Source organism: Eurosta solidaginis, chromosome 4 (genome assembly GCF_040869045.1).
Source record: "Eurosta solidaginis isolate ZX-2024a chromosome 4, ASM4086904v1, whole genome shotgun sequence".
NCBI lineage: Eukaryota > Metazoa > Arthropoda > Insecta > Diptera > Tephritidae > Eurosta > Eurosta solidaginis.
This window is the reverse complement of record NC_090322.1, coordinates 238594249-238622009: the sequence shown is the minus strand read 5'-3', so window position 1 is coordinate 238622009 and position 27761 is coordinate 238594249. Positions and strand designations below refer to the sequence as shown.

The 27761-nt window shown below is 39.2% G+C and overlaps 1 protein-coding gene across 1 annotated transcript in view; it reads right to left on the bottom strand.

Annotated features, from left to right (window-relative positions):
- The window catches only part of Hmr (Hybrid male rescue), an 87794-nt gene extending 62435 nt beyond the window's left edge, over nt 1–25359 (bottom strand). The window contains exon 1 of the mRNA XM_067785181.1: nt 25232–25359. Coding sequence (XP_067641282.1) covers nt 25232–25252 — 21 coding nt within the window. The 5' untranslated portion in view covers nt 25253–25359. The remainder of the gene's footprint in view (nt 1–25231) is intronic.
- Nucleotides 25360–27761: the final 2402 nt, after the last annotated feature.

Sequence of the window (27761 nt, the reverse complement as noted above, 5' to 3'; positions counted from 1 at the left end):
TAGTATATATTGCGGCGCTGAAGTAGATCTATTCATTTGTAAAAATTTATTGGAAAAACAAGATATTCAAAATTTTAAACTAAACGTCAAACTATTTTACATGGAGTTTTGTAAAAACCCACAGACGAAAATTGACTTTGACAATGAAATTTTGAACTGGGTCACAAAGCTTGCTCCTGAAACTGTTTTATCAGGAGACGTAACTAGCATTGTTCCACTGGTTGCTAAATTATTTCCTACATGTGAGATTGATAAAATCAAGGAAATTAATTCGGAATATCGAGCCCTGTCAGAACACGAAGAATTGCGTGCTCTTAAAAACCATTCCATTTCTGAGTTTTGGGCAAAGGTGCGATTATTGAAAAATGAACTGAACTAGCCGTTTTTTGCAAATATATACCGAATTCCACAGGAGGTTTTATCAATTTCACATTCTTCAGGGAATGTTGAAAAAATATTTTCGATACAGAATATAATTAAAACCAGATGTAGAAATCGTTTACTTGTTGATAAAAACAAAGGATTTTATTAAGACCAGGGGGCAATGTTGTAATAACATGCAAATTGATAAGGGAGTTAGTCGTGAACAAAGTTTAATCGTTGACGAGGATGAAAAGTTTTTTGATTAACAAACATACATACATATATGCAAATATTTAAAATATACCTATGTATGTTTTATGTATCAGAAAAGAATATGTATGTTTTTCAAAAACTCTTATTCCTTCTAAATAAAAAGAAAAATTTATTTCAAATGAATACCTACATTAAGCACGTATCTTTATTTTGGTACTAAAAAGTAAAAAAAGTAAATGAGTAATAGTGCAATCAATATATGTAAATCCATACACAAAAAAATTCAGTACAATTTGAACGAAAAAAGTACGATTTTTGAGTGGATTTAATACAATTCATGAAATGTCAATTCCCAACCCTGGTTCAACCATACTCTGCAACAGTGTTGTCACTCTACCATTATAGTGGTAGATCTACCACTATTTAGGTTAAAATTCGGATCTACCACTCCTACCACTTTTTTTAAAAATGTACCACTTTTTTATTTGCCTGCATTTGACTATGTTCTTTAAGTTGCTCACAATGACCTAAAATTACGACTTGGTTACAGGTTGGACTACGCTAAAAAATGAAAAAATGTCTGCGATGATTTTATGTTTGCTGAATTATCGGCATAAATGTGCAATTTGGCAGTGCTTCCCCATAGCACTGCTGGCGCTGAAAGATTGTTCTCACTAATGAATGCAATTAAATCTTGTAATAGAAATCGTCTGAGTGTATTATGTGTGGAAAATCAAATTTTCACCAAAGAAATGTGTGATTTTTATAATACTTACGTACCTTCGAAAGAACTTATACAATTTTATGTAAAATTTATCTTTATGGATGGGAAATTCGTGCCAAGGATAGGATAGGATAGGTTAGGTGGTAGCTGCCCTGATAAGGATAGCTCACTTGGACAACACGAAGGTCCGTTGTGATACCACATACACCAAAAATAACGGTGACCTAGATCCAGCTACTTAGAGAATCGTTGGGTAGCAACGATAAAGCTCCGAATGATACCGATCTCAACTTTGGATATATCCTCGGGAGATCCAAGTGAGTCGCGACCGAAGTACTTTCGCCTAATTCTGGCAAAAGCTGGACAATCAAGCATAAAGTGATTTGGTGATTCCACCTCATCATCCTCCATACAGCTGCAGCAGGATGGAGTTTCCAGTATATTGAGACGTACCGCATGGATACCCATGGGACAGTGCCCTGTCAAAACCCCAATGACCATTGATAGGTGAGCCTTAGTGAACCCAATTATTTCAGCAGACCTCCTGCCATCCACTTTCGGCCAGAAAGATCTTGCTACCCTGCAAGACGTGGTATCCGCCCAACGTTTGCTGAGCTGATTCGAGGCCCAGCTATGGAGGAGCAATCCACAGGTGGCCAGCGGGATCCCGAAGTCCCTACAGCCATCTTCATCCGGTTCAGTTGTACCGATGCGGGCTAAGAGATCCGCTTGACAGTTACCCGGGATATCACTATGGCCCGGGACCCAGATAATCTTAATTGTAAAATAATTCGATGCAATCGCAAGCGAGGTCAGGCACTCCCAGACCACCCTCGATCGCACTGTAGTTGAGCTCAAGGCCTTGATAGCCGATTGGCTATCAGAGTAGATGTTAAATTCCCTAACCGTGGTAGCACTGGATAGCATCCCATCCACCGCATCCTTAATCGCAGCAATTTCCGCTTGGAATACACTGCAGTGATCAGCCAAATTAAACTTGCGGCTTAAATTTAGCTCTTGACAAAAGACCCCCCCACCAACCTTTCCATCCAGCTTTGACCCATCCGTGAACAAGTTAACCGGTCCCATGCCCCAGATAATTCCTCTTCCCCAATCCTCTCTCTCTGGAATAACTGGGGTGAAGGTTGTATAGGGAGCTGTTATCGGCATACAGTAGTCCGTTCTGTCCGGGATGAAGTCGAAACTGGTAAGAAGGCTAGAGTGTCCGCGGTCAGAAAGTCTATATCCCATATCACGAAGCCTGACCAACGACCTTGCCGCGGCCGCCTTTCCCGCAATATCTACTGGGTATATGTTCAGCATGACGTTCAGTGCCAAGGTAGGCGTTGTTCTGAGAGCGCCACTGATACCGATCAGCGCCGTCCGTTGCACTGACACTAACATTTTGGAGGTGCTCGCCGTGTCCAGTGCTTTCCACCAGACCAGCACCCCATATAGCAGAATCGGTTTGACCACCATCTCATAAAGCCAGTGTACTATTCTTGGCGAGAGTCCCCATCTCTTTCCGATAGCTCCTCTGCAGCAGTACAAGGCAATGGCGGACTTCCTGGCCCGATCTTCCACATTGGGTCTCCAGGACAGTTTCTTGTCCAAAACAATCCCCAAATATTTAACCCTATCAGAAAGTACCAACGGTACCCCTCCAATCGAGGGAGTTCTGAAATCGGGCACCTTATATCTTCTTGTGAAAAGGACCAATTCCGTTTTTCCCGGGTTGACCGCCAATCCACATGATTCAGCCCACCTAGCCACAGTATCCAGGTAGCCCTGAAGAACATCGCGCAGGGCGCCCAGAAATTTGCCTCTGACTAGGATAGCGAGGTCATCTGCATAGGCAACCACCCGACAACCATTGGCTTCCAGCTCCACAAGAAGCTCGTTGACTACCACAACCCAGAGGAGAGGAGATAGGACACCCCCCTGTGGCGTGCCCCTGCACACCTTCCTCTAAGGGGGCTAAGATACTTGGCTTGGATATCATAAGTGGTTTCAGGCTCTGGATCAGGGACTGATATCAGTCTTAGACCGGCCATAGTGACGAATGTCACGCGTGATTAGTTATCACGTCCTGCACGAGGTGCCCCTGCTTCTACTGATAATGGCGGATCTAGAGAGGACAACTCGATAAAACCCGCGCCCCTTGAGTCATTGTGCCGAGATCAGGGGAGGGAGAGTCAAGATCGGTACACAACGGTGACGAACTGGACTGTTTTAGGACTTTGATTTCACATCACATTTTGACTTGATGACATTGGGCTGGTAGGTGCGGTATTCTGCCACTTTAGTAGGTCGGGGTGAAACCCTACCAAAATGGCTGGTAGGCTAATGCTGCACCTGCCCACGTCCCGTTAAAACCGTGGCGGGCCTCAAGGTACGTTCCGGCTCCGTCGCCGTTAAGTTGGTGGTGTAGGTGCGGTTGAAGATTTTCCCGCTTCGCGTCCGGTCTGGCTCTGAACGCATTACTCATAAGGTAATGCGTCAACCCTCGCGTGGCCTCCCTGCGTAGCATAGATAACCACGAGATCGTTAAAGGGCGACTACACAATCGGCTCCGGATAGCGGCCTTGAGGGGGGACTTTTTTTTTTTTAGAATGGACAATACTAATACGAATCCGCCAAGGATGGGGTGCGGAAGAAGAGCGCTTTTGATGGAAATCCGTCAAATCAATCTTCAGCACTCTAAGGCGGCTTCCGCAAATTTGTTGCTCTGCCTTGAAAAAGGCGGAGTGGATATAGTCCTTGTCCAGGAGCCGTGGCTGAGTAGTAACGGCAGTAAGATTTCTGGATTAAGGACTGGAAAATTCAACACCTTGGTGCATGGGGAGGCAAGTAGGCCTAGATCCTGTGTGCTTGTTAAAAAAGAGATTAAAGCTTTTATTCTCTCTAATTTCAGCAATGCTGACGTAACCACGGTCTGCCTCGAGCGAGGAAGTAATGAAATGTGGGTGGTCTCAGCGTACATGCCCCACGGGGACGTAGTGGGACCACCACCTGCGATACTGGGTGAAATCACCGCTGAAGCAAGGCGGAGAGGTGTTGGCGTGATCATCGGTGCCGATGCAAATGCCCATCATAGCATTTGGGGAAGCTCGGATACCAACACTAGAGGTGAGTCTTTATTTACTTTTATTGTAGATGAGGGACTTTGTATATGTAATAGGGGGAATGACCCGACTTTTATTACTGCGTTAAGGGAGGAGGTCCTGGACCTCACCCTGGTTAGTAGAGAACTGGAAGGTCGGATATCTGGATGGAGGGTTCTCAACGAGCACTCCTTCTCTGATCACCGATATATTCAGTTCTCAGTGAACGAAGAACGTCCCGGTAAAATATCTTTTAGGAACCCTAAAAGTACTAACTGGGACTTGTATTGTAGGAAGCTGGGAGAGCTACTGCCTGCGGTGCCTATCATTAGTTCGGGCCTGTCCGAATCTGAGATACACGTTCTGGTGGAAAACTTCACCTCGGCAAGCAATAGCGCCTTTCAGCTGTCCTGCCCATTGAAAACTTACAGGGGGAAGGGCAAGCCGCCCTGGTGGTCGGATTCTCTTGACGACCTAAGAGCGTCCAGTCGGCGGCTCTTCAACAGAGCCAGGAGGAGTAAATTACCCTCGGACTGGGAGCTCTATAAGGTGAGTCTGGGGATTTATAAATATGAAATAAGGATAGCCAAGCGAGATGCATGGCGAAGCTTCTGCGAAAACGTAGAAGGCTGCAATGAATCCGCGAGATTTAGAAAAATACTCTCTAGGAACCCCGCTCCTCTGGGGTATCTGAGAGATGATGGTGGGGACTGGTCGATGAGTAGCGAGGAGTCCCTAAGGCTTTTACTGGACAATCATTTTCCCGATGTCCCAGTTGCGCAGGGATCTTCGCCTGCATGGTCGGCGGTCGTTGGCCATGCAGAAGTGCCTGCCATTCCAATACGGGAAAGTCAGATAACCTGGGCTATAGGGTCGTTCAAGCCCTATAAGTCTCCGGGCCCGGATGGAATCATTCCTGCGCAGCTTCAAAGGTCTTTGGGGATTTCCTGCCGCTGGTTGGCCATCATATATACTAACTGCCTCAGGCTTAACTATATCCCGAAGTCTTGGCACACGGTTAGGGTTATTTTCATTCCGAAGGCCGGCAGAAGCTCTCATGTATCACCTAAGGATTTCAGGCCAATCAGTCTCTCGTCGTTTCTTCTTAAGACGTTTGAGCGGTTGATTGACCTGTACCTACGGGAAAGGATACCTCGGGGGTTACTGTCGGCTTCACAACATGCGTACTGCAAGGGCAGATCGACGGAAACGGCTCTCCATTCGATTGTAAAGCAAATAGAGGGGTCCCTAGAACACAAAGAGTATGCTCTGGGTGCCTTTCTAGACATCGAGGGAGCTTTTAACAATGTCTTACCGGGGTCAATCGAAAGAGCTCTGGTGGGTTTAGGAGTCGAGGCGGCTCTGGTTGAATTTATTAGCAAACTTCTATGCGGCAGAATTGTCGCAGCGGAGTGGGGAGGGGCCATAATTAAAAATTCGTGCCAAACTTTGTAATAATCTGATTTTTCAACTCCTGAGTGGAATATCGCGTATCTCTGCCGCCGTTTCGAAAACACCTTATCCCAGACAATTTTGGAATAACGCCCTATTTCAGAACTTGTTTCAAAAACCCTCTATCTCAGCTTAAATTTAATAAATTTGTGACATAAGCTGGGACGTTTATGAAAAATATTTTGGGCGTTCTTCAATCGAGTCCTGAGATAGATCGTTTTCAAAAGAAAAACTGAAATATGGTGTTTTTGAAAAACATTCTCAGATAGGGCGTTCTCGAACTGGCAGCCGAGATACGATATTCCACTCAGCGGTTAATTGCAGTATCCGATAGATGCCTTCGATGTCACGGATGTAAGTTGTAAGATTTAAAAAATAAATTGTTTTAATGCACAAATCTATTTCATTAGATTTGGGCTATTGGTATTCGTTGGATACCATTGAAGTAATTTGTTATTTTAAGGTTTCTTAGTAGTATTATTATATGTTTGAACTATGTGTTATGAAAAATGGAATATTTGGAGACTGTAAATTAACTTTAGTTGTATCCACACATGGTTTGTTTAAGTTCTTGGGCGGTAGTTCGCATTTGATTATCAATTTCAGCTGTTAAGGTTTTTGTAGTAAAAAAAATGTCAAGCTTTTAAGACTAGTTCTTTGATACTTATTCAAATAGTTTATTTAAAAAAAACGCCTAAAAATTACCGACTACTAACTTCAGAATTAAAAACTAGGTGAGAGTCCCACTACTATTTAATTATATTTATACTCAGTTGAGCAGAGCTCACAGAGTATATTAAGTTTGATTGGATAACGGTTGGTTGTACATATATAAAGGAATCGAGATAGATATAGACTTCCATATATCAAAATAATCAGGATCGAAAAAAAATTTGATTGAGCCATGTCCGTCCGTCCGTCCGTTAACACGATAACTTGAGTAAATTTTGAGGTATCTTGATGAAATTTGGTATGTAGGTTCCTGAGCACTCATCTCAGATCGCTATTTAAAATGAACGATATCGGACTATAACCACGCCCACTTTTTCGATATCGAAAATTTCGAAAAACCGAAAAAGTGCGATAACTCATTACAAAAGACAGATAAAGCGACGAAACTTGGTAGATGGGTTGACGTTATGACGCAGAATAGAAAATTAGTAAGATTTTGGACAATGGGCGTGGCCCCGCCCACTTTTACAAGAAGGTAATTTAAAAGTTTTGCAAGCTGTAATTTGGCAGTCGTTGAAGATATCATGATGAAATTTGGCAGGAACGTTACTACTATTACTCTATATGTGCTAAATAAAAATTAGCAAAATTGGATTAAGAACACGCCCACTTTTTAAAAAAAAATTTTTTTAAATTCAAATTTTAACAAAAAATTTAATATCTTTACTGTATATAAGTAAATTAAGTCAAAATTCAACTCCAGTAATGATATGATGCAACAAAATACAAAAATAAAAGAAAATTTCAAAATGGGCGTGGCTCCGCCCATTTTCATTTAGTTTGTCTAGAATACTTTTATTGCCATAAGTCGAACAAAAATTTACCAATCCTTCTCAAATTTGGTAGGAGCATAGATTCTATGACGGTAACTGTTCTCTGTGAAAATGGGCGAAATCTGTGGAAGCCACGCCCAGTTTTTATAAACAGTCCACCGTCTGTCCTTCCGCTCGGCCATTAACACAATAACTTGAGCAAAATCCGATATATCTTTACTAAACTTAGCCCACGTACTTACCTGAGCTCACTTTTTCTTGGTATAAAAAATGGGCGAAATCTGACCATAACCACGCCCACTTTATCGATATCGAAAATTACGAAAAATGAAAAAAATGCCATAATTCTATACCAAATACGAAAAAAGGGATGAAACATGGTAACTGGATTGGTTTGTTGACGCAAAATATAACTTTGGAAAAATCTTTGTAAAATGGGTGTGACACCTACCATATTAAGTAGAAGAAAATGAAAAAGTTCTACAAGGCGAAATCAACAGCCCTTGGAATCTTGGCAGGAATACTGTTAGTGGTATTGCATATATAAATAAATTAGCAGTACCCGACAGATGATTTTCTGGATCACCTGGTCCACATTTTGGTGGATATCACGAGAACGCCTTCACATATGCATCTAAGGGCCACTCGCTTTTAAAACCCTCATTAATACCTTTAATTTGATATCCATATCGTACAAAAACATACCAGAGTCACCCCTGTCCCACCCTAATGGCGATATCTCGAAAAGGCATCCACCTATAGAACTAATGCCCCCTCTCTCTTAAAATGCTCAGTAACACCTTTCGTTTGATACCCATATCGTACAAACATTCTAGAGTAACCCCTGGCCCACCCTAATGGCAATATCTCGAAAAGGCGTCCACCTATAGACCTAATGCCCACTCCCTCTTAAAATGCTCAGTAACAGCTTTCGTTTGATACCCATATCGTACAAACATTCTAGAGTCACACCTGGCCCACCCTAATGGCGATATTTCGAAAAGGCGTCCACCTATAGAACTAAGGATTACTCCCTTTTAAAATACTCATTACCACCTTTCATTTGATACCCATATCGTACAAACACATTCTAGAGTCACCCTGGCCCACCCTAATGGCGATATCTCGAAAAGGCGTCCACCTATAGACCTAATGTCCACTCCCTCTTAAAATGCTCAGTAACACCTTTCGTTTGATACCCATATCGTACAAACATTCTAGAGTCACCCCTGGCCCACCCTAATGGCGATATCTCGAAAAGGCGTCCACCTATAGACCTAATGTACACTCCCTCTTAAAATGCTCAGTAACACCTTTCGTTTGATACCCATATCATACAAACATTCTAGAGTCACCCCTGTCCCACCCTAATGGCGATATCTCGAAAAGGCGTCCACCTATAGACCTAATGCCCACTCCCTCTTAAAATGCTCAGTAACACCTTTCGTTTGATACCCATATCGTACAAACATTCTAGAGTCACACCTGGCCCACCCTAATGGCGATATCTCGAAAAGGCGTCCACCTATAGAACTAAGGATTACTCCCTTTTAAAATACTCATTACCACCTTTCATTTGATACCCATATCGTACAAACACATTCTAGAGTCACCCTGGCCCACCCTAATGGCGATATCTCGAAAAGGCGTCCACCTATAGACCTAATGCCCACTCCCTCTTAAAATGCTCAGTAACACCTTTCGTTTGATACCCATACCGTACAAACATTCTAGAGTCACCCTTGGTCCAGCTTTATGGCGATATCTCGAAAAGGCGTCCACCTATAGAACTAAGGATTACTCCCTTTTAAAATACTCATTACCACCTTTCATTTGATACCCATATCGTACAAACACATTCTAGAGTCACCCTGGCCCACCCTAATGGCGATATCTCGAAAAGGCGTCCACCTATAGACCTAATGCCCACTCCCTCTTAAAATGCTCAGTAACACCTTTCGTTTGATACCCATATCGTACAAACATTCTAGAGTCACCCTTGGTCCACCTTTATGGCGATATCTCGAAAAGGCGTCCACCTATAGAACTAAGGATTACTCCCTTTTAAAATACTCCTTACCACCTTTCATTTGATACCCATATCGTACAAACACATTCTAGAGTCACCCCTGGCCCACCCTAATGGCGATATCTCGAAAAGGCGTCCACCTATAGACCTAATGCCCACTCCCTCTTAAAATGCTCAGTAACACCTTTCGTTTGATACCCATATCGTACAAACATTCTAGAGTCACCCCTGGCCCACCCTAATGGCGATATCTCGAAAGGGCGTCCACCTATAGACCTAATGCCCACTCCCTCTTAAAATGCTCAGTAACACCTTTCGTTTGATGCACATATCGTACAAACACATTCTAGAGTCACCCCTGGCCCACCCTAATGACGATATCTCGAAAAGGCGTCCACCTATAGACCTCATGCCCACTCCCTCTTAAAATGCTCAGTAACACCTTTCGTTTGATACCCATACCGTACAAACATTCTAGAGTCACCCCTGGCCCACCCTAATGGCGATATCTCGAAAAGGCGTCCACCTATAGACCTAATGCCCACTCCCTCTTAAAATGCTCAGTAACACCTTTCATTTGATTCCCATATCGTACAAACACATTCTAGAGACACCCCTGGTCCACCTTTATGGCGATATCTCGAAACGGCGTCCACCTATGGAACTAAGGATCACTCCTTTTCAAAATACTAATTAACAGCTTTCATTTGATACCCATATCGTACAAACACATTATAGAATCACCCCTGGTCCACCTTAATGGGGACATCTCGAAAAGGCGTCCACCGATAGACCTAAGGCCCACTCCCTCTTAAAATGCTCAGTAACACCTTTCATTTGATACCCATATCGTACAAACAAATTCTAGAGTCAGCCCTGGTCTACCTTTATGGCGATATCCCTAAATGGCGTTCATCCATAGAACTATGGCCTATTCTCTCTTAAAATACTCTTTAATACCTTTCATTTGATACACATGTTATACAACCACATTCCAGGGTTACCCCAGATTGATTTTCCTTATTTTGTCTCCATAGCTCTCAACTGAGTATGTTATGTTCGGTTACACCCGAACTTAGCCTTCCTTACTTGTTTTTATTTGATAAGGTATAAAGCCTATACAGTATACACATACTCTTCATACAGATGTTTATATGTATGTTGTTAATGCACTTGAAGTTGTTATGTACGTTTTAATGGTTGAATAATAATAATTTGAAAAAAATTTGTTTAAATGTTTTTGAAAATTCTACCACTATTTTTGGAGATCTACCACCCTTTTTTTGAAAATCTACCACTAAATAGATTTTAAAAGTGACAACACTGCTCTGTAATATCATATCACTCACCAGTTCACGAGATAAGTATCTAGTATCAGGAAATGAAGCACACACACAACGCGACATACGAGTATGTGCATTTTTATACTCAGTTGAGCAGAGCTCACAGAGTATATTAACTTTGATTGCATAACGGTTGGTTGTACAGGTATAAAGGAATCGAGATAGATATAGACTTCCATATATCAAAATCATCAGTATCGAAAAAAAATTCGATTGAGCCATGTCCGTCCGTCCGTCCGTCTGTCCGTTAACACGATAACTTGAGTAAATTTTGAGGTATCTTGATGAAATTTGGTATGTAGGTTCCTGGGCACTCATCTCAGATCGCTATTTAAAATGAACGATATCGGACAATAACCACGCCCACTTTTTCGATATCGAAAATTTCTAAAAATCGAAAAAGTGCGATAATTCATTACCAAATACGCATAAGCGATGAAACTTGGTAGGTGAGTTGAGCATATGACGCAGAATAGAAAACTAGTAAAACTTTGGACAATGGGCGTGGCACCGCCCACTTTTAAATGAAGGTAATTTAGAAGTTTTGCAAGCTGTAATTTGGCAGTCGTTGAAGATATCATGATGAAATTTGGCAGGAACGTTACTCTTATTACTTTATGTCTGCTTAATAAAAATTAGCAAAATCGGAGAACGACCACGCCCACTTTTTAAAAAATTTTTTTTTTAAATTCAAATTTTAAAAAAGTTAATATCTTTACAGCATATAAGTAAATTATGCCAACATTCAACTCCAGTAATGATATGGTGCAACAAAATACAAAAATAAAAGAAAATTTCAAAATGGGCGTGGCTCCGCCCTTTTTAATTTAATTTGTCTAGGATGCTTTTAATGCCATAAGTCGAACAAAAATTAACCAATCCTTGTGAAATTTGGTAGAGGCTTAGCTCCTAGGACGATAACTGTTTTCTGTGAAAAAGGACGAAATCGGTTGAAGCCACGCCTAGTTTTTATACACAGTCGACCGTCTGTCCTTCCGCTCGGCCGTTAACACGATAACTTGAGCAAAAATCGACATATCTTTACTAAACTCAGTTGACGTACTTATCTGAAGTCACTTTGTATTGGTGTAAAAAATGGCCGAAATCAGACTATGACCACGCCCACTTTTCGATATCGAAAATTACGAAAAATTAAAAAAATGCCATAATTATATACCAAATACAAAAAAAGGGATGAAACATGGTAATTGTATTGGTCTATTGACGCAAAATATAACTTTAGAAAAAAACTTGGTAAAATGGGTGTGACACCTACCATATTAAGTAGAAGAAAATGAAAAAGTTTTGCAGGGCGAAATCAAAAGCCCTTGGAATCTTGGAAGGAATACTGTTCGTGGTATTACATATATAAATAAATTAGCGGTACCCGACAGATGATGTTCTGGATCACCCTGGTCCACATTTTGGTCGATATCTCGAAAACGCCACTCCCTTTTAAAACCCTCATTAATACCTTTAATTTGATACCCATATCGTACAAACACATTCTAGAGTCACCCCTGCTCCACGTTTATGGCGATATCTCGAAAACGCATCCACCTATTGAACTAAGGCCCACGCCCTTTTAAAATACTCATTAACACCTTTCATTTGATACCCATATAGTACAAACAAATTCTAGAGTCACCCCTGGTCCATGTTTATGGCGATATCTCGAAAAGGCGTCCACATATAGAACTAAGGCCCACTCCTTTTTAAAATACACATTAACACCTTTCATTTGATACCCATATCGTACAAACAAATTCTAGAGTCACCCCTAGTCCACGTTTATGGCGATATCTCGAAAACGCATCCACCTATTGAACTAAGGCCCACGCCCTTTTAAAATACTCATTAACACCTTTCATTTGATACCCATATAGTACAAACAAATTCTAGAGTCACCCCTGGTCCATGTTTATGGCGATATCTCGAAAAGGCGTCCACATATAGAACTAAGGCCCACTCCTTTTTAAAATACTCACTAACACCTTTCATTTGATACCCATATCGTACAAACAAATTCTAGAGTCACCCCTGGTCCACCTTTATGGCGATATTTCGAAAAGGCGTCCACCTATAGAACTAAGGCCCACTCCGTTTTAAAACACTTTTCGTTTGATACCCATATTGTACAAACGCATTCTAAAGTCAACCCTGGTCAACTTTATAACGATATTCCGAAAAGGCGTCCACCTATAGAACTAAGGCCCACTCCCTTTCAAAATACTCATTAACACCTTTCATTTGATACCCATATAGTACAAACAAGTTCTAGAGTCACCCCTGGTCCACCTTTATGGCGATATCTCAAAAAGGCGTCCACATATAGAACTAAGGCCCACGCCCTCTTAAAATACTCATTAACACCTTTCATTTGATACTCATATCGTACAAACAAATTCTAGAGTCACCCCTGATCCATCTTTATGACGATATCACGAAACGGCGTCCATCTATAGAACTTAGGCCCACGCCCTTTTAAAATACTAATTAATACCTTTCATTTGATACCCATATCGTACAAAATAAATTCTAGAGTCACCCCTGGTCCACCTTTATGGCGATATCTCGAAACGGCGGCCATCTATAGAACTTAGGCCCACGCCCTTTTAAAATACTCATTAATACCTTTCATTTGATACCCATATCGTACAAAATTTATTCTAGAGTCACCCCTGGTCCACCTTTATGGCGATACCTCGAAACGGCGGCCATCTATAGAACTTAGGCCCACTCCCTTTTAAAATTATCATTAACACATTTCATTTGATACCCATATCGTACAAACAAATTCTAGAGTCAGGCCTGGTCCACCTTTATGGCGATATCCCTAAATGGCGTCCATCTATAGAACTATGGTCCACTTCCTCTTAAAATACTCTTTAATACCTTCCATTTGATACACATGTCATACAAACACATTCCAGGTTTACCCTAGGTTCTTTTTACAACATGGTGATTTTCCCTTACTTTGTCTCCACAGCTCTCAACTGAGTATGTAATGTTCGGTTACACCCGAACTTAGCCTTCCTTACTTGTTATATATTAACATATGTATGGGTGTGGGTATGCACAAGTATGTATGGATATGTAAGCATCAGCGTCAAAATATTACGCAGCCTTTACTTTGCTACTGCATAGGACCCCATATTAACAAGAGAAATTTAAGTTTTTTTCGTTTATTAGCAAATATTTGTAGGAAAATTAAGTTTTAAGGTATATTGTTTTTGAAAAATCAATGCAGTTGTCTACATTATTGCTATTTACATAGTAAACAAGTAAGAACGGGACTGTCTTCGGCTGTGCCGAAGACTTCATACCTTTCATGAATGGGGCTGAACAATAATCTTATCCCGCTCGTAATCTCCGAATAATCGGATGTATAACATAAGAAATATATAGTGAACAGATCTACATACCTTAACGATTTTTAAGATAAATATAAAATAAAAAATAGGTAGGTACTTTGTGTGAGGATCCAAAGTTTCAGGTTTTTTGTGGTCTGCGTGTAAAAACTATGACTACGAATCACGTATTTCAACAATATATGACGTAAGCGTAACTATTTGATGAAATTTGATGAATTTTGAAGCTTCTAGCCGTAAAAAGGGGGCAAAAATTAGAGTTTATATGGGGTATATAATATATCTACCACCGATCTCTATGATTTTTTCAGACAACAATATATGCTATATACGTAAGCATATGGTGAAATTTGAAGCGTCTAGCTGTTAAAATGGGGTAGAAATTGTGAAAAGTTTCTTATCTGAACAATCGGTTGTATGAGATATATACTATATATACAACCGATCTCTATGATTTTTTCAGACAACAATCGTAAGCAATCGGTGAAATTTGAAGCTTATAGCTGTTAAAATGGGGCTAAAATTTGCGAAAATATATATATATATATATATATACACTATATATATATACTATATATACCACCATATATATACTATATATACCACCGATCTTTATGATTTTTTCAGACAACAATATATGCTATATACGTAAGCATTCGTTGAAATTTGAAGCCTCTAGCTCTTAAAATAGGGCAGTAATTACGAAAAGTTCCTTATCTGAACAATCGGTTGTGGGGGATATATACTATATATACGACCGATCTCATCAATTTTTTCAGGCAACAATACGTGCAATATACGAAAGTATATGGTGAAGTTTGAAGCTTCAATCTGTTAAATTGGGTAAGATATTACAAAAATACCCTTTTTCTGAAAAATCGGTTGTATGGAGGATATATGCTATAGTGGTCCGATCCGGTCGGTTCCGACAAATGTCTAATTGGACACCCAAATACACCCGCTCACCAAATTTTATCAAGATATCTCAAAAATTGAGGGACTAGTTTGCATACAAACAGACAGACGGACAGACGGACATGGCTAAATCAACTCAGCTCTTCAACCTGATTATTTCGGTATACTTAATGGTGGGTCTATCTATTTTCCTTTAAGGACTTACAATTTTCAGTTTCGTGACGAAATTAATATACCATTTCATTTTCATGAAAGGTATAAAAATTGTGATTTCCTTTTAAGCTTGGTACTCGGAATTTCAATAGTAGTTTTCCCTGTGAACCCAGAGCTCAAAACGAAAATATCTGCCCATTCAAACTTGTGATAAAGGGCGACGTTTATATAAAGGCATTTTGCTAAAATATCTACGGATTTTCTGAAATAACTGGTATAAGCTAATTTTAAACAAAAAACAAGTAAGGACGGGACTGTCTTCGGCTGTGCCGCAGACTTCATACCTTGCATGAGCAATAATCTTATCCCATTCGTAATATCGGAATAATCAGCTGTAATATATAGCGAACAGATGTAGATCCTTAACCTCCTGCGTACAAAACCTAAAGTTTTTGGAATTTCTTTACAAAATTTTACTTCTGCACTTCTTGAAGATTACTTATTATGGAAATAATAATAAAAAAAATTAATATAACGGTAAAAGTGGGGTTTCGCTATGTCCTATATAAAGGACATGGGAATTGAATCAATACACCAATTTTTAATTCATTAACTTTAGTTTTATTGTAGTTTTTTAAATAAACAAAAAAATAATGTAATTTTGTAATAAGCTGGTCTGATCTATTTATGTGGGGTGCGAATAAGACAAAGCTTTTTCCACCTTACAGCTCAACGTTTCGCTAAGATTTTCTTAGCATCTTCAGGAGCGTAACTGTAAGTTTATTTAGAAATCCATAAAAAAACACAAAAACAACATTAGTAGGTGTTACATATAGGTGCACAAAGTTTAAAACACACATTAAACATTTATATCTAACTTACACTGAAAATGGTAGATTTTTGTTGCACTAAATATTTACGTTAAAAAAACTAAACAATGATATTGTTGCATTAAATTTAACAAAAACATAAACATACAATGTTGATACCATCATTCGTGGTACTCTTGTCATACTAAACTAAACTATAAACATAACAAATAAGTCGCGGCTATTTCATCGGTGTCTTCTTTCTTGTTAATCGTATATTCCCTTTTCTGCATTATACGTAGGCTCTCTAAAGTATATCTCGTCTTTTCTCTTCGTTCCTTATCTAGTATTCTTGTGTTGGCAAAATCAGCTGAGTGGTTGTTTGTTATTGCATGCTGTGATAGTGCTGTGCTGTGTTTTTGTTTTCTTATATCAGCTTCGTGCTCTGCTAGTCTGGTGCTTAAATTTCGCTTCGTAGTCCCGATATAAATCTTGTTGCAATTCTCGTTGTTGTTGCCTTTGCAAGTTACTTCGTACACTACATTTCTTTGTTGTTGCTGGTCTATTGGGCTTTTTGTTTTTGTGAAGCATGTCGCTAGTGTGCAATTCGATTTGTAGGCTAAGCATAAGTTTGGTTTTTGTATAATGTTTGTGAAATTTTCTGAGAGCCTGGGAACGAATGTGACGCTAAAGTATCTTTTGGGTTAATTTGTCATATCTGTAGTTGGTGATGGATTTATTATATTTTGCATTTCTATTATTTTTTGTTGAATTAAGTTATTGGTTAAGTGATCTGGGTAATTATTTTTCTTTAGCGTTCTTTTAATTAATTTAATGTTGGCGTCATGAAATTTGGGATGACTTATTGTCAGTATTTTGTGTATGAAGTTTCTCGCAGTATTTACTTTGTATTTTTTAGGCTGTGAGGATAGGAAGTTTATTAGGCGTCCAGATGATGTAGGTTTGGTGTACCAGTCTAATATTATATTGTTGTTGTTCTTGTGTATTCGGACATCGAGAAATGGAATATTGCCGTTTTCCTCCATTTCCATGGTGAACTTTAGTCTTTCATGATATTTATTAAGAGTTTTTAAGATGAGTTCCGCGTCATTTCTTTTGATTATAGCGAATATGTCGTCCACATATTTCACTAAAAACAAAACTTAATACACGAAAAGGGAGTTACAGTAAATTCGTTACAATTGGTGTCAGAAGAGGAATTGTTGAATAAATTCCAGAGGACAACAAGGGCATGGCAAAGTTCAGTGAATTGAAGATGCAGCAACTGAAGAAGGAGTTGGAGAGCCGTGGATTGAATACAACCGGCATTAAACTCGAACTTCAGGCACGACTACGAGAGGCAATCGAATTAGAAGGAATTGACGTGGAAGAGTATGACTTTCATCTTGAAGGCGAGGAAACAACAAAAATGGAAGACACAGTTACGCAGACAGTTACGAGCACAGACTTGAACATGATTTTGGCTGCAATATCTGCTCAAACATCGACAGTGGCTTCTCAACTGGAATCGCAAAAGACAGATATAACATCTCAACTAGAAGAACAGAAAACGTATACGTCATCACAGATTGAATCCCAAGAGACACGAATAACATCAAAGATGGAAACACAACTGAAAGAACAAGAGGCACGCATAACAGTACAACTCGAAGCGCAGGAGGCGCATATATCATCAAAACTCGAAGCACGTATGGACGAGAAAATAACGCAGTTTGAGGAAAAAATCGAATCCGAGGTGGATGCTTTGAGAGGTCGTATACAGGAGTTGCAATTACATCGCCCAGCTGTTTCAGCAAGCAATCCAAAGGTAAAAACACCATCCTTTGACGGTTCTGTTCCTTTCCAGGTTTTTAAGCTTCAGTTTGAGAAGACCGCAGCAGTGAACAACTGGAATGCCGAAGATAAAGTTGCAGCATTATTCGTGGCTTTAAAAGGACCAGCTGCTGAGATCCTACAGACCATCCCAGAGTACGAACGTAACAGTTACGAAGCATTGATGGCTGCTGTAGAACGAAGATACGGAAGCGAACACAGGAAACAGATCTGCCAAATGGAATTGCAAAACCGCTACCAAAAAGCTAACGAGACTTTGCAGGTGTTTGCTTCGGACATTGAAAGATTGGCTCATCTTGCAAATGCGGATGCACCCGTGGAATACACGGAAAGAGTGAAGATTCAGAGCTTTATAAATGGCATACGGGACGTCGAAACGAAGCGAGCCACATACGCGAACCCAAAGCAAACATTTTCTGAAACGGTATCCCATGCATTGACTCAGGAAACGGCGTCACTATTGAGTAAACCAGCATACAAAGCTCATCGTGTGGAAGTAGAAAGGCCATAGTGGGTAGATACAATTTTGGAAGCTCTGAAGGGATCACAACAGAAAAATGCCAGAGTTATGAAATGTTTCAAGTGCGGTAACCCAGGTCACATTGCACGTCATTTCAGTAGCAATTCCAATAGTTCCAACAATGTGAGTGGCCGTAAACGCAGAGCTGAAGGAGATGAGCAAATCTCCAAGTCCACTCAATCGTTAAACTAAAGCGAGTCAGCCGCAAGGGGCGAAAGCTGGCTCCCCCAATTGAATGCCCCATAATCTCTATCTCGCAAATCGGAAGAAGGTCAAACAATCTTACTGTAGGAGGACATGTGGATGGAAAGGAACGTTTACTGACTGTAGATACGGGTGCATCTCATTCCATTATTCGAGCGGATTTAGAAGATAAGACCATTGCATGGAGCAAGATTGCGTACAGCCACTGGAAAAGACACCACGGTCCTAGGAGAAGTAGTATGTGAAGTCGCAATTGGGAAAGTCACGATAGTATACAATTTTATAGTGGCGGAGATTGTTGATGAGATCATAATCGGAGTGGACTTCTTAATCGACCAAGGCATCAAGATCGATATGCAAAGCAAGATGATGCGATATAAGAACATGGATGTGCCACTTAATTTCGGCTACGAGAGAGGCTACAGCAGTAAACGAGTGATGGTGGAAGAGAATCAGCAAATACCACCAAAATCAGAAGCAGTCATCTGGGCAAAGGTTGATGGAGATTGTGGGAAAAACAAATTGTGGTTTGTCGAAGCAGCAAACAAATCAACACCGAATGTTCTTGTATGGAAAACCCTGGCTATGATAAAACAAGATGGACGTATTCCGATAAGAGTACTCAATGAGTACAATTCACCAATCAAACCTACCAAAGGAGCTATATTGGGAAGATGTCAAGAGGCTGATGTAATTATTAACTGTGAGCAGCTCCAGGAGCACGTTCCAACCAGCAACAATGATCTTTCAAATGACATCATGGCATGGACGGAGGGGCTAGAGGAAGATTATCAGAGTAAAGCAAAACAACTGCTCCTAAACTACGCGAATATATTTGACCAGGATGGCTCCAAACCAGGCCGCACCAAAGTTGTGAAACACCAAATTGACACTGGAGATGCGAGGCCGATCCGTCAAGCTCCTCGTTCCACTGCGAAGCGGGAAGTTTTAAGTCAAATCGTGCAAACAGTGAGCGACAGCGGCGTCATCGAACCATCAGCTAGTCCATGGAGCTCACCCGTGGTACTTGTGAAGAAGGATGGAAAAATGAGGTTTTGCGTGGGCTACCGCAAGTTGAACGACGGTACGAAAAAGGATAGCTACCCATTACCAAGAATTGACGATACTCTGGACTCCCTATCTGGTACGAAATGGTTTTCCACACTGGACTTGAAAAGCGGCTACTGGCAAGTGGAGGTGAAGGAGGAAGACAAAGAGAAAACAGCCTTCAGTGTTGGTGATGGTCTTTGGCAATTTACAGTGATGCCTTTTGGACTTTGTAATGCACCAGCTACTTTCGAGAGACTCATGGATCAGGTATTGAAAGGACTACATTGGAAAACATGCTTGGTGTATCTGGACGACATTATCGTATTGGGCAAGAACTTTGATGAACATCTTAAAAACTTGGAGGAAGTTTTCCAGAGAATAGCTGGCGCTGGTCTGAAACTAAGTCCCAAAAAGTGTTCGTTGTTTAAAAAGGAAGTAAATTTTTTGGGTCACAAGGTAACGACAGAGGGCATCTGTACTGCGAATGAAAAAATAGAAGCTGTAAAATATTGGCCAAGACCACAGAACTTGCATGAATTAAGAAGTTTCCTTGGGCTGTGCACATATTACCGCCGATTTGTACCAAACTTTTCCAGCGTAGCCCATAGCCTTCACGAGCTTACAAGAAATAAAATAATTAAAAAAAAAATTTTAAGTTAAACGGTTTTATTGAAAACAATACTTACATGAAGTAATAATAATACTAAAAGAAAAAAAATAATTAGGTAGGTCCTAGGTACTAGTCATCACACTCCGCATCAATCTAGGGCTAGACAATTAAATAAATGGGTTGAACGCGTGAAATTTCTAAAAATGTGAGGCGTAGCATAACCTGATTAAGGTTCAGTTGGTCTTATATATGACTATCAATAGAAATATGACGCGTCCAACGCTTTTATTTAATTGTCTGATCAACGCCCTAGATTGATAAGGAGTGTGATGACTAGTACCTAGGACCTACCTAATTATTTACTAGCTGTTCGTATTATTATTATTTCATGTAAGTATTGTTTTCAATAAAACCGTCTAACTAAAAAATTTTTTTTTTAATTATTTTATTTTCAAGTTTTTAGTCTTTATTTAATTGCCTATTATTTCTCATTGTATTTAGTTCATTTAGTGACTCATTATTACAAGGACTCTTTCCTGACAATTTGTTACAACCTAAGTCCTCAATACATAATACTTCCAAAGACTTTACTCGACTCTGCGCCACGTATGCTTGTCCCTCCTCCAAAACCAAAATATTTTGATATCACTTCTACTGGACTGTATGTAATATTTGTTCCAAATATGAGCCAAATCGGGCATCATAGGTCGCTTTCTATTCATGTACGTATTGTGTGTTCCAAATATGGACCAAATCAAATCGGACCACAAATACGATTTTTGTGAATATCTCGATCCTTGCGCCACCTAGCGGCGATTTTTTGGGATAGGTCGCTTTCTATTCTTGTATGTATTATGTGTTCCAAGCATGAGCCAAATCGGACCACAAATACGATTTTTGGGAATATCTCGATCCTTGCGCCACCTAGCGTCGATTTTTTTTTCATGAGTCGCTTTTTATTCTTGCATGTATTATGTGTTCCAAATATGAGCCCAAACGGACCACAAATACGATTTTTGTGAATATCTCGATCCATGCGCCACCTAGCGGCGATATTTTTTTACATGTCGATTTCTATTCTTGCATGTATTATGTGTTCCAAATTTGAGCCAAATCGGACCACAAATACGATTTTTGTGAACATCTCGATCCATGCGCCACCTAGCAGCGATTTTTTTTCACAGGTCGATTTCTATTCTTGCATGTATTATGTGTTCCAAATATGAGCCAAATCGGACCACAAATGCGAATTTTTGCGAATATCTCGATCCATGCGCCACCTAGCGTCGATTTTTTTTCACAGGCCGATTTCTATTCTTGCATGTATTATGTGTTCCAAATATGAGCCAAATCGGACCACAAATGCGAATTTTGCGAATATCTCGATCCTTGCGGCACCTAGCGGCGATTTTTTTCTTATTATTGCATTGTCATCGGGCTCTGAACTATATTCCAAGTTTCAAGCTTGTAGCTTATCGGGAAGTTACTTAAATTTCAATTACAAGATTCGTTCACAACGGCCGTGCATGCGGCCGTGCAGCCTGTCAACTCAAGCTAAATAAAACCGTTTAAAAATAAAGCTTTTCAGTGGAAAAAGGAGCAAGAAGTGGCTTTCCAAACATTGAAAGAGCGGTTGTGCACTGCCCCAATGTTGGCATATCCGATTCCAGGAGCAACGTAGGAGGCGTTTTATCACAACTGGTCGATGGACAGGAGAAGGTAGTTGCATATTACAGCCGATCAATTGGAAAACCAGAGAGGAACTATTGCGTTACACGGAGAGAGCTATTAGCATTGGTAGAGTGCATTAAACATTTTCATAAATACCATACTGGGAATTCGAAAAACACGGACAACTGCATTGCATCCTCAGTCCGATGGTATGGTGGAAAGATTCAATAGAACCTTGGAGGAGCACTTAAGGAAAGTAGTCGACAAGTACCATAAAGAGTAGGATATGCACATACAATTATTTTTGATGGCTTACCGATCGGCAGTGCATGAGACAACGGACCAAACCCCCGCAAAAGTAATTTTTGGCAATGACCTTCGACTGCCAGCCGATTTGGAGTTTGGGATTAATGCCGATGCGGAGAGAAATACCAAGAAATCCACTGGTGTCTTGGAAGAAGAGATGAGAGAAATACACGATCATGTAAGACAACGAACAAAGATTATGAGTGACAAGATGAAAGCCAGATACAATAAAGCAATTAATTCGGAAGGTTTTCAGGAAGGCGATTTGGTGCTGTTATATAACCCACAACGGAAGAAAGGTTTGTCCCCGAAATTGCAGTGTAATTGGGAAGGCCCATACAAAAGTGGTTCATTTGGAGAGGCTAGCAGCGTTTAGATCAGGAGATTTGTCTGATCGGGACGATCCGACTTAGGTGGAGGGCAGTGTCACGAATATTAGAACCACTAAGTGATACTCACATCACATCGCTAGGGTGATTCTAAGCAGTATGTGCGTAAATAAATAAATCATTATGTACACATTACGACAAGCAACATTTACATACACGCAGCGGGGAAATACACATAAAAACATTAACCGTCGTTTACCCACATGCATACAAGGCAACGAAGAGATAACTCACACACAGATGTACATAGTTAGTCAACAGTCAGAGTATTACTCACATATCTACACGCATATGCCTATGTGAGAGTATATAAACTACAAATAGGTATACATATATGTAGCTCAATTACTAGGGTAAACAAGTAGAACATTCTACAGAGAGAAACATCTGGAATATCCCAACGATGCATGCAGAAAAGAGTATAAAAGCGGCAAAAGCAGAGTAGTCTGACTTGAGTTTGATTTAAACACGATAACAGTTGTGAAGTATAAGTGTTATTCAAAGTAGTCTAATAAAGACCGTTTTGCATTATTAAACATTTGATTTATTTATTCGACAATTTAGCGATACGAACGTAAGAAGCAAGTTGAAAATAAGCGGAGTTACAGTAAATTCGTTACAATATCTTTTGAACGACTCAAATTTTTGTTTTACGTGTTTTGCGCAAAAATACTATGGATCCCACCCCCGGTTTCGGAGGGACAAGGGCTCATTTTTCGGTTTTTCATTAATATCTTTTGATCGAGTTAAAATTTTTATTTCCCGTCTTCGCATTATTAATAGCCGCGCCCATAGTGTATAACATATAGCTGAATCGGTTGCGATGAATTGCGGACACACACTATTTAAGAGGTGATACCAAAGGCTCTCTAAATATAAGATGGTACATTGCAGAGTTCTAAAGCTTTGTGGAAATTGTGGGACGGCTGTACGAGGAATTCACCATACCTTTTGCTATGCTGTCCGCCTTTTTAAGGCTGTATTACTCTGTAATTTATTTTGCCTTTGGAAAAATTACCTATTTGAAAATAAGCTGGCTGAAAAATATTGGCATAACAGCTTAAGTTAAATCAACAAATGAAAATCTCAGCCAAGCGATTTGTAAAAAAAGCTAAGTTGTTTATTTGTTACTTTCTCGATATAGGGTGTGTTCGAGCTGCAGCAGTGTTACTTTTTATGACAGCTGTTAACGTTCTTCAACAACATTTGAGCAGATGTGGCAATTTCGCGCGTTCGTTGAACGAAATGTTGACAATCTATTGATCACCTCTAGGAAATTAGCGACACTCCATCAACTAAGCAGCACAATACTACTGTTATTATTTGGCTGCTCAAACACACCCATATTAATTGTGCATTAAATCTCAAATATAAAACTCAAAAACAACTCTGCTTGTTATGTCCGCAACATTTATTTAGTTCAAAGTCACAGCCAATAATAGCCAAAGCCATAATAATTTACACGGGTCATCAATTCTTTCTCTGATTCAAAAGCTGAACTACCAGCGCTACCGTCATCAGCTCAGTGTCATCATTTCCAGTAGCGCCAATAACACCAAACTCGTGCCTGACACACAAAAGCCGTTTCACTCAATAGCGCAAGTGAAATGTACTACGCACTCACTACTAAGTAGCGTCAAAAATTCGCTTGGAGTAATTGCGTCAATGAGTTACCATTGAGCTGGCACCGCATTGGCGCTGGCGCCACGCAATTTACATCACTAAAATTGCGCGAATACCCAGGCTCATGACTTTTTTAATCTCGATGGTGAAAACGAAACAGGGGCAAAACGTATGGTGTATTCCTGGTGTAGCCGTTCCACTTTGTGGAGAATGAACGACTCTACAAGGCTCCCTCTTATTAATCTACGCTCTTTGGTAGTACTAATTTTATGCGCAGCAATTTCATAGGAGTATTTAAATTTTAACGCTTAGCAGTCCATATAAAGTTTAAACGTAAACGTCTACAGATGTAAAAAAAAAAAACACACAGCTAATACTGATGTCAAGACACGTCGTTTCATACCTCTCCCTTGGACGCGCATTAGCAGGCGACCCCTGTTCTACGAAGTTTTTGAAAGAATTGAAATGTGTTTTTTTCAAACATCAAACGTACAACTTCTGGACCATGATGAAATGAATATTCAGGTGTTATCATCCCGTTGACGTTTTCCCTTATTCTGACAAGTTCTGCGTGCATAATTTGGAGGGTTGTCTATCATACATAACTGCATTTGAATTCTACTACTATCGGAGTAGATTTTACTATACGTTTAGAAATATAATAACTATGTAAGCCGCTACCAGAATTTTTTAGACATGAACATAAAAAAAGATTATAGACACAATTTTGCAGAAAACTAAATTTTTTGATCAAATTTCTACGAAAAATTTAGCAATAAAAATTTAGTACTTTTGTAGTACAAGTAAATACTGGCAAATAGAGCTGCTGAAAAAGTGAGGTTATGTTGTTAACATCACCTTTATTATTCCATCATGTTCTGCACATATATTTTGATATGGCAGCACTAGGGTTTTTTGTAAAAAGATTGAAACCATTGATTGAGACAAAATATTTCCTGTCCTCATTGTATACGCGAAAAACAGCACAAATTCCAATATTTTTATTGTAAAAAAATTACTTACTGTATCCATGTCAACTTCCATTGAAATTTTGCAACCGTTTTTATAGTACTGAACACTTTAAATGTCTTTTAATGCAAAATTATGTGGGACGGCACTTTTTGTCTACTCACAACAAAGATGACAGTCACAATTTAGTTAAACTCAAGTCAACTAAAATGTAAAAGATAAAGAGGGTCGTCGTTTATAATTAGAAAGAGAAAAAATCTGTTAAATACAGGCACTGTTAAGTAAAGAGTAAAATATATATGCATGGCTTCTCAAACTTGTGTGGCATATGTGGGTACATATGTTAATGAATTGTTGGACATACGTTTAACGTTTACCAAACAGATTGTAGAAAAATAACAAATTAATATATGTATATATTTAATAAATAAATATTTATTATTTTATCGCCATTTGCTCACGCCAACTCTGTTCTCTATTTGGAATGGGTAGAAAAGAGACCGGAAAAGAGGGAATAGAATTGTACAGTAAAGTCTTTTCTAGCTTTATCACTGTCTCTTTCTGATTCTTGTTTCACTTGAACTTCTGTAATTATTTACGCATATAAGAGGGAATAGAGAATACAAACATAAATTTTACCCAATAAAGATCTAAATGTATTCTCAGGTTGTATGGGGTGTGAGAGCTAATTTTACTCTATAACAGGCATCGGCAAAATCAAAATGCAGATGTGTTAGTGAGAGTGCGATAATCGCGCACATCACTTGAAGCGGCAGTTACCCACCGACGTGTGACGTACGTACGAACGTTTGTCGTACGAAACACGTTTGACCGAACCCTCAAGCCCTTAGGAATCAATGTGTGCGTTAGACTGGGTCGAAAAAAAAGTTGCTAATGTCCGCCCCTAAATTTGAAGATTATGTTGAGAGGGTTTCGGAAAATTTTTTTTTTTTTTTGATCCTTCGAAATACAGCCAAAAAGGGTTTTTGTTGTAGCTTGGTTATTTGACATCCGATTTTTAAAATTGATATGTCATTATTTTGGCCTTGAGAAGCTTCACATTTCCGTTTAATGTCCTTTTAAGCTATGAAGTCGTTTTCACATGATTAGGTCAACTAACAAAATTTTACCCCCTAATATATATGTTTTTTCCTTACCAAACGAAAGTACTTGAAAATCCAAGAAAATGTTGCTTTGAAACCATATTACTAAAATAATAAACAAAGAAGTTATAGCAATTTCAATATTTATTGCAACTGTTATTTTACCTGATTCTTATTATACTTAGACCTGAAACTCGTGATATTTTTGGAGGAAAAATTGCAGGGTTTGCATTGAAAAGTTAATAAAGATATGCCAAATATCAGGAATAGGGGAAGTCAAAGTAAATAAGTGAGTCAAACCTGTAGTTTCGTATTTATAATAATAACGCTATGCGACAAAATCAACTTTTTTTCTGGGTATTGGACAAACCCACTTTTTCGTAGAGATTGAGGCTTAAGTAAACAAAGTACTATCTCCGTTTTTCGAAGTTAGCCTCCAAAAAATAGATATCGGCTTACGAAGTTTGAAGTTCGAAATTCTAGATTTCGAAATGTTATTTTATTTTTTTGTTAACAACAACTGTAGGAAATTCTTAAATTTTGGAGAAAATGTTCATTTTCGATTTTATTTTCTTAAATGTTAGTTTCCAATTTGTGTGCTAATTGAGAAATATTACCGCATTAGTTTATGTATTACAGGTGCAACCGCTCGCTGGGTATTTTAATAAATATGTCTATATGTATGGCTACATAGCGTAATGCAACGATCATCATTTAGTGAAATAATTATCGGCGCCACTTCACACGTATTATTCATCCTTATCACGAGTTTTATTTTCACCCGAAAATATTCACAGTTTTTGTTCACCCTATCGCAGAGGGTGGCGAAACAATTTTTCATGTTCGAAAAAGATTTCACCTTATCGGCAACTCTTTGTTCGGGTGAAATGAACAGCAGGGAAACCAAAATTTGTTCACTTGTATTTTACAGGCGAACGAGAGGAAAACAAAATGTAATTAATTTTTTGTTTCGAAATTTGATACTCTTATAATTATATGTACTTCTATTATTAGAAATAAATCAATAAATAATGCACAATCGTAAGCTGAGCGGAAAAAAATGAAATTCTTGTATTGCTAAGTATGTAAATTCTATTTTTTCACAACGTATCAGTCGGCCAAGTTATCCATTGTAGACAAAGCAACGGTTCCAAAATGTTGATCACCTCACTGAAACAAGATTACCTAAGGCCCACTTCATGGTCCTTTCCAACGCTTTTTCCCTATGCCGAATAAAATTAAGACATTTACTCAACTTTACATTTGATGGAACTCCAAATTCTTGCTTCAATGGTGTCAAGGAGTTGGTAAGAATATCTAGCAAATATTAGAATGCCGGCTTGTTTAGCCTGTATTATTGGCGAAAGCTAATTGAAAAAAATTAACTTGTTATTCAAAAGTGCTGAAAATAGTAATTTTTAGCTTACAGTGAATCATTTAGCTCCAAAGGGTTAGAACCGTCCCTTAATTGCATCCGAATC